The sequence below is a fragment of the Physeter macrocephalus genome, chromosome 14 (genome assembly GCF_002837175.3).
Source record: "Physeter macrocephalus isolate SW-GA chromosome 14, ASM283717v5, whole genome shotgun sequence".
Taxonomy (NCBI): Eukaryota; Metazoa; Chordata; class Mammalia; order Artiodactyla; family Physeteridae; genus Physeter; species Physeter macrocephalus.
This window is the reverse complement of record NC_041227.1, coordinates 79,869,979-79,885,944: the sequence shown is the minus strand read 5'-3', so window position 1 is coordinate 79,885,944 and position 15,966 is coordinate 79,869,979. Positions and strand designations below refer to the sequence as shown.

The 15,966-nt window shown below is 51.1% G+C and overlaps 1 protein-coding gene across 1 annotated transcript in view; it reads left to right on the top strand.

Moving 5' to 3' along the window:
* Positions 1-12,325, top strand: part of LOC102994725 (kinesin-like protein KIF18B) — a 30,340-nt gene extending 18,015 nt beyond the window's left edge. The window contains 5 exon segments of the mRNA XM_024126802.1: positions 1,492-1,605; positions 2,270-2,392; positions 3,670-3,675; positions 4,604-4,859; positions 12,225-12,325. Coding sequence (XP_023982570.1) covers positions 1,492-1,605; positions 2,270-2,392; positions 3,670-3,675; positions 4,604-4,859; positions 12,225-12,325 — 600 coding nt within the window.
* Positions 12,326-15,966: the final 3,641 nt, after the last annotated feature.

The following is a 15,966-nucleotide window of genomic DNA, read 5'->3' as shown; positions in this document are numbered from 1 at the left end:
GTTGGTTTTTTTTTTTTTTGCGGTACGCGGGCCTCTCACTGCTGTGGCCTCTCCCGTTGCGGAGCACAGGCTCCGGACGCGCAGGCTCAGCGGCCGTGGCTCACGGGCCCAGCCGCTCCGCGGCACGTGGGATCTTCCCGGACCGGGGCACGAACCCGCGTCCCCTGCCATCGGCAGGCGGACTCTCAACCACTGCGCCACCAGGGAAGCCCTGGGCCTCGGTTTTTAAGCTATATACTCAGGTGGGCTAGTGGGCTGTCTTCAGGTCTGGTTGGCTATCACAGTCTGTCATTTCTTCAGAGAAAATGACTCACAAAAGAGTTTGTTCCAGGGCACAAGGTCTCTGAGAAAAACCCCGAATGCTGTGGCACAGACACGTGACACGTGAGCAGCTGCCGTGGCCTGGGTCACGCTGGCAACTCCCGCTCAGTGAAAGTAGCAGCTCGTGTTTACTGCTCGCTTCTGCGGGCCCATCTCTGAGCTGGCCTCTTACACACGTTGCCCGTCAAATCCTCACCATGACCAGAGCAACTGCCTCTTTTGACAAATAAGGAGACTGAGACAGGCTGGGAGACCTGTCTGAGACGTCATTTAAGCCGTTCTCAAGCCGTGCTCCAGACTGGCTCTAAAACCCATGTCCCTTAAAGAGAAAACGTTCTTTTCCTTTCTGATTTCAAATGTAACCAAATCAGTGCAGAAAATATGGAAAATATGGTTAAGCCAAAGGAAGAAAATTCAAGTCCCCTCAATGGCTGCACTGAGAGGCCGTCATCCGGTGGCAGTTTGGCGTGTGTCCTCCTAAGGCCCCTTCAGGCACCTTTATACATTTGTTCAGTGCTCAGACATCCAGCCACACTGTGGGCCAGATGCCTGCCGGCGTCCAGGCTCTGGGGACAGATGGCCAACCAAGGTGACAGCTCCATCATGGAGCTTATGTCCTGTGGGGAGCAGTTAGGGAAACAACAAACGCGTAAAAGAGCAAGATAATTGCCGAGAGAGCTAAGCAATTTGAAGGAGATATACAGGGTGGCACGGTACCCCCGTGGAGTGAGCGGGGGTGGGCACTCCCGCAGGAGGACCACTAGGCTGAGACTGGGAGGACAGGAGAGCTTCGGCGTGGGGGGACTTTCTCACGAAAACACACGCATTCGTATTTTTATCATAAAAAGGGGACTGTTCTGCCCAGGCAACCCTCTGAGCCCTTTTTTATCTCATTTCACAGAGAGCATCTTTTCAGCATTGGTAAACAGCTCTGCCTTACCCCCTTTCCTGGCTGTGTGTTATTCCACCGCAGAACATGGTGTCCTTTCTGTCTCCAGTCCCTGGGCTGTGGGAGCGTAGTCAGTGCATCCACCCTGAGCCTCCCAGGGTGGGGTGGGGTTATCGCATCCTCTGGACCTCAGTCCCTCCCCCCGGGGCCTGGGGTGGGGAGATGGCGGGGTCGGGTGGGGGGAGGACCACCTCTCCGCCAGCTGGCTTCTTTTCACTCAGACCCAGAACCGAGGCAAGAGGATGAAGGAGGGCGCTCCCATCAACTGCTCCCTGCTGGCGCTGGGCAACTGCGTCAACGCGCTCGGCGAGAAGGGCGGCAGCCAGGCGCAACATGTGAACTTCCCGGACAGCAAACTCACGTGCGCCTGCTGAAGGTACGAGCCCCAGGCCAGACACAGGCGTGGCTGCAGCATCTGACTGCATCTTTCAGGATTTACCTGGGCCTAAGGGCCCTTCCAGGAAGCCCTGAAAGCAGGAAAATCTCTGCTTTATCTGGAGAAATCATCTCTAGTCACTGCTCGAATCCCCCCTCCATCCCTCTGAGTGTGGTCCAGCCCATGCTTGCACACTCCCAGGGACAGGGAGCTCACTACCTCACCAAGGCTGCCTGTCTCATCACAGACGGTCTGAGAAAATTCCTCTTCATACTGAGCTGAATGCTGTCACCTCTATTCTAAGGCAAGGCAGGGTGTAGGTAAACAGGTAGGCAAAGCAACAAATAAATGGCTCTGTAAGTTTGGCCTCTTTGTCTAATCTACCTGCGTCAGAGTGGAAGTCAGATGGGGCGGGCCTGCAGCAGGTCCATCTCATCCTGAGCGTCACCTCCCTGAGCACTGACCCCTTGGTCCAGCCTCGGCTGCCCTCCTCAGGGTTTGGAGCAGGAACCCCAGATGGGCTGGTCCAGAGGAGCCCGGGACGGGGAGGGGAGGGATGGCGCCCCCGGGCAGGTGGGAACCCCGGTTCCCATCACCCCCCGCTCGCGCCTTCCACTGAGCAGGATGCCCTGGCAGGGAACAGCCAGATGGTGATGGCTGCTTACGTCAGCCCAGCCAGCACGCACTTCAAGGAGTCGCGGACCACCCTGCTATACGCGTACCGAGCCAGGAACATCAAGAGGAGGGTGAGCCGCTCCCTCTGTTTTACTCTCCCGCCTGCTCACTGAGTGCTACAGCTCTCCCTCCAGAGGCTCTAGGCGGGGCGGCGGGGGGGTCCCTTCCAGCTGCCGTGGCTCCTGGCGCTTGGCTTGTGGCCACACCCCTCCAATCTCCGCTCGGCCTTTACGAGGCCTTCTCCCCTCCCTTTGCTCCTCTCCTTCTCCTCTTTTATGAGGGCAGTTGGCATTGATTTTAGGGCCCTCCCTAATCTGGGATGATCTCATCTCAAATCCTTAGTTACATCTGCAAGGACCCTTTTTTCCAAATAAGGCCACATTCACGGGGTTCAGGGAATGGACTTATCTCTGTGCCTGGCATCGCTGGAAGCTCTCATTGTGACCTGATTTACTTAATTCTCAACAACCCGCTCCCTAGGAGGTGGGTCCTATTTTTTTTTTTTTGCGGTACGCGGGCCTCTCACTGCTGTGGCCTCTCCCGTTGCGGAGCACAGGCTCCGGACGCGCAGGCTCAGCGGCCACGGCTCACGGGCCCAGCCGCTCCGCGGCATGTGGGATCTTCCCGGACCGGGGCGCGAACCCGCGTCCCCTGCATCGGCAGGCGGACTCTCAACCACTGCGCCACCAGGGAAGCCCGGTAGGTCCCATTATTATCCCATCTTACGGAGTGGGCAGCTGAAGCACAGAGAGATAAAGCAACTTCTCTCACCTACCACAGCTGGGGCAGAGCTGGTGTTGGGGCCCAGGGAGCCTGGCTCCGGAGCCCATGCCTCACAGTGCTGTGCTGTTCTGTCTACACTGCTGTACTCAGTGTAAAGGAGTCATCTCTTAAGGCTGTGACAGTCAATGAGATAATGCACATGAGCGACTTAGCACAGGAGTGGGTAGTGCCAGCAGATGATAGGTGTTATTTTATTATCATTATTACCGTCTATCGACAGACAAGGGATGAGCCCTTCCCAGTGTCCAGCCCTGAGCGAGGCGCCCCCATAAAGCCATCATCAGCATCATCAGAGCTTCTGCTCTCACACGAACCCTGAGCTTAGCAGAGGAGAAGGCAGCTATGAGACAGGAACCCACACAGATGAGTGTTGCATTTCCAACTGTGGCAAGCGCCCTAAACGAAAGCCACAGGGCGCCGCAAGGAAGAATCACAGGGAAGGCCGAGTTTAGCGGGGTCTTCCATCAAGGGGGACTGGCTTCTGCAAGGCAGCTGAGCCCCCGGCGCTAAAGAGAGCGGGTCTGTGCAGGCTGAGGGCCGGCATGCGCATCTGGTGAAGCTTCAGGTGCGTGTGCCCTGCGGCCGGCGATGTCACCTTCCACGTCTACCAAAGAGAAACTCAGACCCACGCGCTCAGGGCAGTTGTGTCACGGGAAAGCCCCAAGTGCCCGTTGAAGAAGAGGGGACAGCTGCCTGCTGTGTCCCTGTTCCGGCCCGCTCTGCAGCTGTTACAGAGAATGGGGTAGACCCATCTGTGCAGACGGACAGCCTCTAAGACGCATCGCTGGACCAGAAAAGCAAGCTAAAGAACAGCAGCTACGGTCTGATATAATTTACGTAAACCCCCCAAAGCTGAACCCACACCCCCAAAACTCCCCACGTGTATCTCTCTAGATACATGTGTATGTACAAGACCGCACAGAGAAAGATTCGGCAGGGCACACACCAAAATGGTAGCAGTGTTTACCCATGGGGAGGGTTTTCAAAAACCTCTTCGTGGATTGTTTGAATTTGGGGTTTTTTGTGGCAAAATAGACATAACATAAAATTCACCCCTTGAACCATCTTAAACGGCCCAGTCCGGTGGCAGGAAGCACATTCACAATTTTGTGCGACCGTCCCCGCCGTCCGTCTCCAGAACTTTCATCTTCCCGAACTGAGACCCTGCCCCGATTAAACCCCGACTCCCTCCCCTCCCCCACTCCTGGCCCCTACCCGCTACTTTCTGTCTCTGCGACCCTGGCTCTCCCGGGGGCCACACGTGTGGATCATATGGTGTTTGTCCTTCTGCATCTGGCTTACTTCACTTTCCATCATGTCCACCCATGTTGCAGCAGGTGTCAGAATCTCCTTCCCTTTTAAGACAGAATAGTACTGATTTAAATTTTCCTGACAAAACGTGCTTGCGTCTTTCTGGCATAAATCCATTGGGTGACAGGTGTCCTTCGCGGGGCAGCCGGCTGGCCCTGACCTTGGCCACGTCCCGCCACCCGGTCGAGCGCAACCTGCTGAACGTGTCCTACCACATGGCGCAGTACGCGGACGTCATCTCCGACCTGGGCAGGCAGATCAAGCACCCCAAGGCCAAGGTGGAGAAGCAGGAGAAAGAGAAGAGAAGCACCCCGGCGGCCAGAACGCTCAAGGCAGGGCCGTACATGCACCCAGTGCCTCCTGCTGCTGGGCCGTCCGGGACACCGGAGGCCCACTGCGTCCCGCCCTTCCCGGAGCGGTGTCTGCACTGGGCACCCCACGCGGGTGGGTCACCCCACTCGGGTGACTGCCGAGCCCGGCCTGGCCTTTTTTTTTAATTTTTAAATTTATTTATTTATTTATTTTTTGGCTGCGTCGGGTCTTAGTTGCCGCACGCGGGATCTTTCATTGTAGCACACGGGCTTCTCTCTAGTTGTAGAGTGCAGGCTCAGTAGATGTGGCGCGCGGGTTTAGTTGCCCCGTGGCGTGTGGGATCCTAGTTCCCCGACCAGGGGTCGAACCCGCGTCCCCTGCATTGGAAGGCGGATTCTTAACCACTGGCCACCAGGGAAGTCCCCCGTGGCCTCAGGGAGCAGATGTCTCTCTGCTCTCTTCTAATCTCTTCCTTCTTATCTTTCTTCAGCTTTTCTTCTTGCTGCCTTTTTTTGGTTTTCCTCCCAAATCAGTTTTTTTTTTTAATCTTTTCATTTTGGAATAATTTTAAATTTACAAAAAATTTGCAAAGATACTACAGAGTTCCCAGCTTCCCCTAATGTTAGCGTCTAGGGTCTTCCAAAAAAGTGCATTGAGGCAAAACCCACACAACATAAAATTCACCATCTTAAAGCAAACACTTCGTTCAGCACATCCACCGTGTTGGGCAGCCGCTGTTTCTGTCTCGTTCTGAAACGTTTCCACCCCAAAGTGAAACCCGTACCCACTAGGCAGCTTCTCTCCATCCCTCCCTTCTCCCCATATCGGTTTGATCTAGGCCTCCTTTTGCGGTAGAGCACACCATAGTTTTACCCTAAAATTAATCAGTAAGTTTAAAAGGTGCCCATAAAAAATACCTGTAACAAAGTCAAGTAAACATATGTACACACACACACACACACACACACACACACACACGTTCTTTTGGCTTACTAAGATAAGTTTTGGCATAGTAAATAAAGGATTTTTGAAAATCAATAAGAAAGAACCAACAGCCCAATTAAAAAATGAGGATGAGGGGGCTTCCCTGGTGGCGCGGTGGTTGCGCGTCCGCCTGCAGATGCAGGGGAGCCGGGTTCGCGCACCGGTCTGGGGGGGTCCCACATGCCGCGGAGCGGCTGGCCCGGTGGGCCATGGCCGCTGGGCTTGCGCGTCCGGAGCCTGCGCTCCGCAGCGGGAGAGGCCGCAGCGGTGTGAGGCCCGCGTACCACAAAAAAAAAAAAAAAAAAAAAAAATGAGGATGAGGAAATGAATAGCAATTCAGAGAGTTTCTAGTGGCCATAAACATAGGAAAAGATTCTCAATTGCCTTAGGAAACAGAGATACAAATTGAAACAATTTTCACTTATTGGACTGGCTAAAATTAAAATGTCAAGTAGTATTAAATGGATAATATAAAATAAAGTATGGAAGGCAGCCTTAACCACCATTATTGGGAGTCTAAATGAACACTTCTCTTTGGAGGCTGTTTTACCTGCATCTTTTCAAACTTTAAGTGTATGTGTTCTGTGCCCAGCAACTTCCCCCAAATCTACCAGGAGACACATGCGCTCACATGGCCATCAAAGGGGATGGGACAAGCTAACTGGTGGGTCCCTCCTATGGATCACGCTGCAGGTGCTACACAGAATGGGGGCAGACCCATCTGTGCAGATGGACAGCCTCCAAGACCATTGCTAGATGAAAAAAGCAAGTTAAAGAATAACAGCCATAGCCTGATATAATTTACCCACCAGAAAACCCGTATATCTCATTAGATACAGATATATGTACAAAACTGCACAGAAAAAGATCCGGAAGGGCACATATCAAAATGATAGCAGTGGTTTCCTGTGGGTGGGGGACTGGGGTTGGGGGGAGGGCAGTCAGATAGATGATCAAGTCTTGATGTATTATTCGAATTTTTATCACAAAAACGTGTTCCTGTATTAGATGTGTAAATACATCATCTTTAAAACGTTTAAACGTTAAACGTTTAAAACGTTTCCTGATTATTATAGTAATATGTGTTTATCATTCAAAACTAGGAGTATGCTTCAAAGTGTAAGAAGAAAATAGAACTCATTCATAATCCCACAACTTGGAGATACCATTGTTAGATTTAGCTATTTCCTCCCAGTCTCTTAAATAAATCCGTGCACACATGCACAGCAAAATTGGGAGCTGGGGGGACTTCCCTGGTGGCCCCTGCCAATGCAGGGGACGCAGGTTCAAGCCCTGATCCGGGAGGATCCCACATGCCGCGGAGCCACTAAGCCCGTGCGTCACAGCGACTGAGCCTGCACTCCAGAACCCACGAGCCACAACCACTGAGCCCACGCATCACAAGTACTGAAGCCCACGCGCCTAGAGCCCGTGCTCTGCAACAAAAGAAACCACCGCAATGAGAAGCCCGCGCACCGCAATGAAGAGTAGCCCCCGCTCTCCACAACTAGAGAAAGCCTGCGCGCAGCAACGAAGACCCAACACAGCCAGAAATAAATTTAAAAATAGTTGAGAGTTGGGATCAGGCAACGTCACACATTTAATGAGTGCCTACTATGTAACAGGTGCATATCAGTGTTGGGGATGCAGGGAGGGAACGAGCCATACACAGACCTGGTTCAGAGTCGTCCAGCAGAGGAACTGCACGTGCAAAGGCCCTGGGGTGGGAGTGGGTCTGATGAGTTCAGGGCGCAGAGGGCCGCCCACGTGGCTGGCACCTGAGGTGAGGCGCGTGGTGGGAGCTGAGGCTGGAAGACGTTGAACAGGGGCCTGGGTTTATCCTGACTGTAACGGGAAGCCAAGGAGACCTTGAGCAGGACAGCAATGTGCCAGGAGCCCCCTTGAGCTGTGTATTCGAGAAGCGGAAGTGAGACTACTCACAGGGCAGGTGGGCGATTCTCCACGGCTGGGGTTTTGTGTGGAGACCATGACAGGGGTTGAGGAGGAGGCCAGGGGTGACCACAGAGGTCAACTGTGAACACCACGTAGAGGAGGGAAGTTGAAAGCGCTCACACTTTTGTTATGAGGATTTTCCAGCACTCACAGAAGGAGAAAGAACGGTAAAGTGAGCCCTCGTTACCCACTCTCCTGGCCTTTTTTCTTCCCACGCACTTCCCTCAGCCTATTATCTGGAAGCAAATTTCAGTCATCATATCATTTCATTCATAAATATTTCAGCCTATAATCCCTAAAAAAGAAAGCCTCTTTACAAACACATAACTACAGTATCATTTCCACACCTTAAAAAATATTAACAGTAATGTGTATCACCAGAGAGCCAGTAGGTGTTCAACTTTCCAACGATCTCAGCGACGTCATAAATCTCTTTTGTTTTTGAACTAGGATCCCGCGGAAGTCCACCTCTTGAATTTGGTTGATAAATCTTAATCTTTTAAGTCTCTTTTATTCTATGTGCTTTCCTGCTCCACTTCTTTGGGTTTTTCTTTTGATTGTTGTTGAAGAAACTGGGTGGTTTGTCCCGTGGAGTTTCTTACAGTCTGGTTTTGCCAATAGCAGTGTTCCTCTGTGTTTCCTATACGTTGTTGTCTAAAGCCTTGAAAGAGGAAGTTTAGAGAACTTTTTTAAAAAACAGAATTGAGAGCACATTGTTCTTGCAATGGGGGCAATAGCTCAAACACAGCGAAGTGGATGGACTGGAGAGTGCTGGGGCTGGTGGGGCTGACAGAGCCTGGGGGCTGCAGCTGTGCCTACAGGTGGGAGATTCGGGTCAGTGGAGGGTGAGATCTCCGGAGGAGAGGAGGCCAAGGAATGAAGGCCCTTGGGTGGTGACTGGATAGTCTCTGAGGACTTTGTTGTCATCAGGAGTGATGAGCAAGAAGCGGTGAGGAGAAAGTCAGAGAGACGGATGAGAAAATTTTCCGTGGAGAAGGGAGTGTGGCCACGGCACTGAGCAGGCACTGGTGATGGGGTGATAACACGCCCTTCAAAGGAGTTGGAGAAGAACACTCGGAGGGAAAACATGTCCGGAAGGAGCAGGAGGACGCCTACCTCAGCTCCAGCCCCAGTGGTCAGAGGGGGACAGGAGAAAAAACAGCCTCCCTGGGAGGGCTGCTTGGAGATAGACACGCCATCATTTTTTTCCGGCTTTATTGAGATATAATTGACCCATAACAGTGTGTGAGTTTAAGGTGTACACGATGATGCCTCGCTACCACATATATCGCACTTATTGCCACGGTAAGGTCAGTAACACTTCCTTCTCTTCACACAATTACTATTTTTTTTGTTGTTGAAGTTATAAGAACATTTAAGATCTATTCTCAGAAACTTCCAAGTAAACAATATTTTTAACTAGTAGTCACCATGCTGGAATTAGATCCCCAGAACTTAGTCATCTGATAACTGGAACTTTGTACCCTTTGACCAGTGTCTCCCCATGTTTCCCACCCCCACCTCTGGCAATCACCCACCTGTTCTCTGTTTCTATGAGTTCAGCTTTTTTTTTTTAATGTATATTTTTAAAATTTATTTATTTAATTAATTTATTTTTGGCTGCATTGGGTCTTCGTTGCTGTGCACGGGCTTTCTCTAGCTGCAGCGAGCAGGGGCTACTCTTCATTGCAGTGCGTGGGCTTCTTGTTGCAGTGGCTTCTCTTGTTGCGGAGCATGGGCTCTAGGTGCGTGGGTTTCAGTAGTTGTGGCACGTGGGCTCAGTAGTTGTGGCACATGGGCTCAGTAGTTGTGGCCCGCGAGCTCTAGAGCGCAGGCTCAGTAGTTGTGGCTCACGGGCTTAGTTGCTCCGCAGCATGTGGGATCTTCCCCGACCAGGGCTCAAACCTGTGTCCCCTGCATTGGCAGGCAGATTCTCAACCACTGCACCACGAGGGAAGTCCCCATACTGTTTTGATTACTATAGCTTCATAAGATAGTTTGAAATCAGAATGTGTGTTGCTGTGTGCTTTGTTCTTTTTTTCTCAGGATTGCTTTTTCTACTTGGGGTCTTTGGGGATTTTTTTTTTTTCGACTTCTATGAAAAATGCCATTGGAATTTTGATAGGCATTGCACTGAATCTACAGGTGGCTTTGATTAGTATGGATGTTTTAACTACATTAATTCTTGTGATCCATAAACAAAGGATATCTTCCAATTTATTTGTGTCTTCTTCAATTTCTCTCATTGGGGTCTTACAGTTTTCAGTGTATAGCTCTTTCACCTCCCTGGTTATATTTATTCTTAAGAGTTTTATTATTTTTGATGCAGTTGTATATGGTATTGTTTTCTTTATTTCTTTTTCAGATAGTTCATTGTTAGTGTATAGAAATGCAACTTATTTTTGTATGTTGATTTTGTAACCTGCAACTTTACTGAATTCATTGATCAGTTCTAATGGTTTTTTCGTGGTATCTCTAGGGTTTTCTATATAAAATCATGTCATCTGCAAACAGACAGTTTTACTTCTTCCTGTCTGATTTGGATGACTTTTTTTTTCTTTTCTGATTGCTCTGGTTAGGACTTCTAGTACTACATTAAACATGAGTGGTGAGAGCGGGCACCCTTGTCTTGTTCCTGATCTCAGAGAAAAAGCTTTCAGCCTTTCACTATTCAGTATGTTATGTTAGCTGTGGGCTTGTCATAGATGGCCTTTATTATGTTGAGATGCATTCCTATACCTACTTTGTTGACAGTTTTTATCATGAAAGATGTTGGATTTTGTCAAATACTTTTCCTGTATTATTGAGATGATCATACGATTTTTGTCTTCCATAATATTAATATGGTGTACCACAATTACTGATTTGCATATGTGGAACCATCCTTGCATCCCAGAGATAAATTCCACTTGATCATGGTGTATGAGCTTTCAATGTGCCATGGATTTTGGGTTGCTAGTATTTTAATGAGAATATTTTCATCTATGTTCAACAGGGATATTGACCTGTAGTTTTCTTTTCTTGTAGTGTCCTTGTCTGGCTTTGGTATCAGGGTAATGCTGGCCTCATGAAACGAGTTTGGGAGTCTTCCCTTCTCTTCAGTTTTTTGGAAGAGTCTGAGGATTGGTGTTAATTCTTCTTTGAACGTTTGGTGGAATTCACCCCTGCACTTTTCTTTGTTGGGAGGGCTTCGATTACTGATTTAATCACCTTACTCATGATTGGTCTGCTTAGATTTTCTGTTTCTTCATGATAAAGGCTTGGCAGGTTGTATGTTTCTAGTAATTTATCCATTTCTTCTAGATTAACCGATTTGTTGGCATATAATTGATCATACTAATTTTATGAGCCTTTGTATTTCTGTGGTACCAGTTGTAATGTCTCCTCTGTCATTTATAATTTTATTTATTTGCATCTTCTCTCTTTTTTTTTTCTTGGTAAGTCTAGCTAAAGGTTTGTCAATTTTGTTTATCTTTTCAAAAAACCAGCCCTTAATTGTGTTGATCTTTCCTGTTGTTTCCATGGATTTCTGCTCTCATCTTTGTTATCACTTTCCTTCTGCTAACTTTGGGTTTAGTGTGTTCTTCTTTTTCTAGTTCCTTGAGGTCACTTCTATCATTTTGAAGTATTCCTTCTTGGATCTTTCTCTGTGCAGTGCTGTAGACATAAATGTATCCAGAGAGGTATGTGGTGTGTGTGCTGCCTAGGGCAGCAGTGGGCAGCTTGTGTCCATGGCTCTGCCAGGATCATTCCTTTATGAGCATTTCCTAGGATATTATGTGTTCCCCAAAAGCTTTGTTTCAATGACTGCAATGATTTGGTCATCTGGATGCATCATAATTTATTTAACCAATCCCAGATGGCTTGATGTTTAGGGAAAGGGAATCCCTTGACCACTGCCCTCAAAGTCAGGGGAACCGGCTGCATGTGACCAGAGTGGAGATATCTACTGGGACAGGCAGGGAAAACCATCGGTTAATCACTGGATAGCTGTTAGGTAGGAAGTGATCACGGGAAACAAAAAGACTTATACTCGTGGAACTTATATTCCGGCAGGAAAGGCAGGTGTTGAACATTTACCACGAAATGTTACCAAATTATCGATATGCAGAAGACTGCCAAGGAGAAGGTAGGATGTTTGCAGAGCAAGTGGCAGATAGACCCAGATTGAGAGTCTAGGAAGGTTCCCCTGAGGAAGTGAGGTCAGAGCTGAGACAGCTAGCCCAGCCCCACTCTTCCTTGAATTCCTGAGACTCAAATCCACGCAACCCAACTGCAAAACAGGCAAACGGAGAGTCTAAATCCCTCTTAATTAGCCATCCGAGTATCCACCCATCCATCATCCACCCCTCCATCATCCACCCATCCATCCATCCATTCACCTGCCCATCCAGCCCTCCAGCCACCCATCCAGCCATCCTCCATCCATTACCCACCCATCCATACACTGTACATAAAGCCTGTCCTTGGACCCGATCCTGTGCGGCCAGGCAAGCATGGATTCAGCCCTGGCCTAGGTGGCACTGCTCCAGGTGCAGCTGGCTCTCTTCCTGCCCCCAGCCGCCATCCCTCCGCCCGACACCGAGGAGGACAGCCGCCTGCAGATGAACGAGATCTGGGCGCAGCTCATCGGGGGCTTCAAGGAGCAGCTGGAGACGTGACGCGGCCTGGTGGAGCTGGAGAACACCAGCATGGAGCTGCACGTGGACGTGTCCCGCCACGTGCTGAGCATGGCAGAGTGAGCGTGCCCACCCTCCCAGGGATGGGCCGGGGAGGCCAGCAGGACCCGGGGACCCTGGGGTGGGGACCCCTTTTTCTGCTACCGTCCAGCCTCCCTCTACTGCCGGTGGGTCCCCAAGGGGACTTCAGCCAAGGGCACCCTCGCTGCCCTGCTCCCCTGGCCTGTGGCTCATCTGGGCCAGTGGGAGAGGCTCCCAGGCCCCTTCGACCCCCTTCCACAGGTGGAGTCCAGGGCCAGCCCTGGCAGGCTAGGGTCAACCCCATTTTACAGCGAGGATGTTGAGGTCAGAGGGGATGCGGGTTTGCCCGAGGTTGTGCGTCCACTCGGCCAGGGTCTTTCTACCATTCCACGCGCGCTTGCGGTTCATACCTACTGTGAGGGACGGACTGCCTGGAGAGGAGCTGGCCGTGCACTCTGTCATCCGGACCAGGACCACCACAGGGTGAGGAGGTACTGTTAACAATCGTGCTGGGATGACAGCGGACAGCCTAGGACACGTGTCCTCTCCGCTTACAGGCCCCAGCGCTGTGACTGGAGTCCATTTCTTCGCCAGTCCTCCCCCACCTCTCCTCCTGCTCCTTCCTTCCTGTTTATTTTCTTAATCACGCAAACAGCAGGGCACCTGCACTAGAGGAATTCTAGTAAAGGGAGCGCTCCCTCCATCCCATCCGCGGCTCCCAGCCCTCGCCCCCTGGGTCCTCCTTCCTCGCAGTTTCCACACGACCCTCGTCATAGTTTCGGTTCCGTCGGGCGCCCTGCGTGCACCCTTGGAGGTGTCGCCCTGAGCTGGGTGCCCCCAGTCCGTCCTCATGGAGCCCCGGCTGGGCTGCTGTCTCCAAGGTTTACAGCTGAGGGAACCAAGGAGCGTTTACGCGGCAGGCGGCCCACGTCACCCAGACGGTCCTGGGTGGGTCTGGGATTGGAGGCAGGGCGGGCACTTTGTCACTCGGCCACCCTGCCACAAATGTTGACCAATTCTTTACTTCCTTCCAGTTTCACTCATGACCTCTTGTTCTTCAGAAGCATAGAAGGCATCAGATAGCAGACCCAATTCTGCCCCGTTTTCACGCCCACGCCTGCCAGTAGACCAGCTGGGACCAATAGGGACCTGAGACAGGAGATGCCAGGGCTCCCCAGGCGCCCCGGGCGTGGCCTGCGCTCTGACCCCTGACCCCTCTGCTGTGGCTGCAGCCGGGAGCGGCAGAAGACCCACCACCTCGCGCACAGGGACGGGCCCCCCGAGAGGGACAAGGAGCCGGTGGAGGCCGACGGGGACGGGGACTCGGGCAGGTCCGCGGAGCCGCACGAGGCGGCCCTGGCCAGAGGGGAGGTCCACATGCTTCTGGCCGAGCAGCGGAAAACCGACGCCCTCAAGGTGCGGGAGGGACCAGGCGCGCCAGGGTCACAGCAGCGCCGCTGAGAGCTGTAGCGCCTTCTGATGGCGGCCGGTGCGCCAGGGACCCCTACAGTAGAGTCCCCTGGGGCAGGGCCGATCACGACCATTCTATGGATGCGAAAACTGAGGCTCAGAGACGAGAGAAATCGTCCCCAGTCCCCAGAGAGCAGGACCCGACCTGAGCCTGACTCCAAAGGCCATGCCCCTTTGAGTTAGACTTATGGCTACACTGGGGGCGCGCAGGGGGCCGCGGAAATGGGGCACGAGTGGTGGCGTGGGGTCTCCCGAGACCCCCTGCCTGTCTGTGGGCGCCTGCAGCGGCCGCCCCGTGGCGGGGAGCACTTTAGTCCCGCGCGGCTCTCCATCGGCGTCCCCTCAGTCTCGCTGGGTCTGGTCTCAGGCGCATGGCACAGGAATAAGGAACATGGCCAGAGAAAGCCCAGACTCCAGGCTCCTCTCCGCAGAAAGAGCTCTTCTCACATTCCTGTCTTCTGAGAAGAGCTGGCTATTTATATGAGCTATTGATATAATAGCTGGTTATCTAATAGTCTCACTTCAGAAAAATGACAGAACTGGAGCTTGATGGAGACTTTGGGGAAAATGCCAGTGAAGCTGGCTACTATTTCAGCCCATTAGTTAAATGTTAGCAGGTGTATTTTCAGGCAAGTGGAGAAAACATCTGAAGATGTCATGTTGCTAAAACAGGCAGCGTTTATTTCACTTAAAGGCTATTTGCCAAACCAAGAACCTCTTGATATTATTGCATCTGCCTGCAGCAATTTGGAGATCACATGATCTCACTGGAAAAGTCTTCCAACATTTAAAAGTAAGAAAAACACCTTTTTCTTAAAGAGATAATGTGCATCCGCAGAGAGTATGGCCTTCGAGAGCCAAGTATAGATATTGAGCTGTAGCATGTAAACGTGAGTCTATTAATGAATTAATTAGTTGATCAATCAGTCAATAACAAATCAATGTTTTAAGTGTCCAGCTCAGTGCCAGGCCCTGAGGACATAAAGATGAACAAGATACTCTCTAAGACTTAAGCTGTCAATCGACTGGGAAGAGACACAAACAACTATGTACGACCCAGTATGAGAGCAGGATAATAGACATAGCAACAGGGTGCTGGGGAGCTGGCGGAGGGGGCTGTTGATTCAGCCGGGGGGTCTGGGAGGACCTCAGGGAGGAGAGGAGGATCTTGCTAGGGAAGCTGAGCCAGCTCTGCCCAAAGTGGTCCCCTCAGCCTTCCCTGGTGGCACAGTGGTTGGGAATCTGCCTGCCATTGCAGGGGACACGCGTACCGCAACGAAGAGTAGCCCCCGCTCACCGCAACTAGCGAAAGCCCGCGCGCAGCAACAAAGACCCAACGCAGCCAGAAATAAATAAAATAAATGAATTTAGAAAAACAAAAACCAAAAAAACCCAAAGTGGTCCCAGAGGATGAAGATGCAGCACGTCCTCTTGGGCTGCGCTGGGGGCTGTTATCCGACCTGCTTCCAGGGACCGTGATTTGGGGGAAGGGATGTCGGCAGCTGCAGCCCCAGGCGTTACTATCTGGGGGCCTAGATGGAGTTACATGGTGTGGTGGCCATTTTAGGTGTCAGCTTGGCCAGGCCATTGTACCCAGTGATTCCATGAAATGCTAATCGAGGTGCCGCTGTGAAGGTATTTGGTAGGTGAGATGAACATCTACAATCAGTAAAGATGATCCGGGATAGCGTGGCTGGGCCTCATCTAGTCAGTTGAAAGGACTTCCCAGCAAAAACTCGGGTTTCCCAGAGAAGAGAAAATTCTGCCGCAAGACTGTGGCATCAGCTCCTGCCTGAGTTTCCAGCCTGTTGGCCTGCCTGACGAATTTTAGACTCACCAGCCCCGATTCGTTAAAGTAAATCTGTGTGTGAGTGTATGTATATGTGTGTGTATATGTATATGTGTGTGTATATATATATGTATATATACATATACATGCAAACATATACATAAATGTGTATATATGTATTTATATACACATAAACATATATAAACACATATGTACATAAACATGGATAAATAGATATATGTATGTGTTTCTCTCTCTTATTGGTTCTGTTTCTCCAGTGCCCTGATTGACCCACAGAGTAAGGTAAAGGGTCCCAGGCAGACCTCACAGGCCCCCCAGCCGG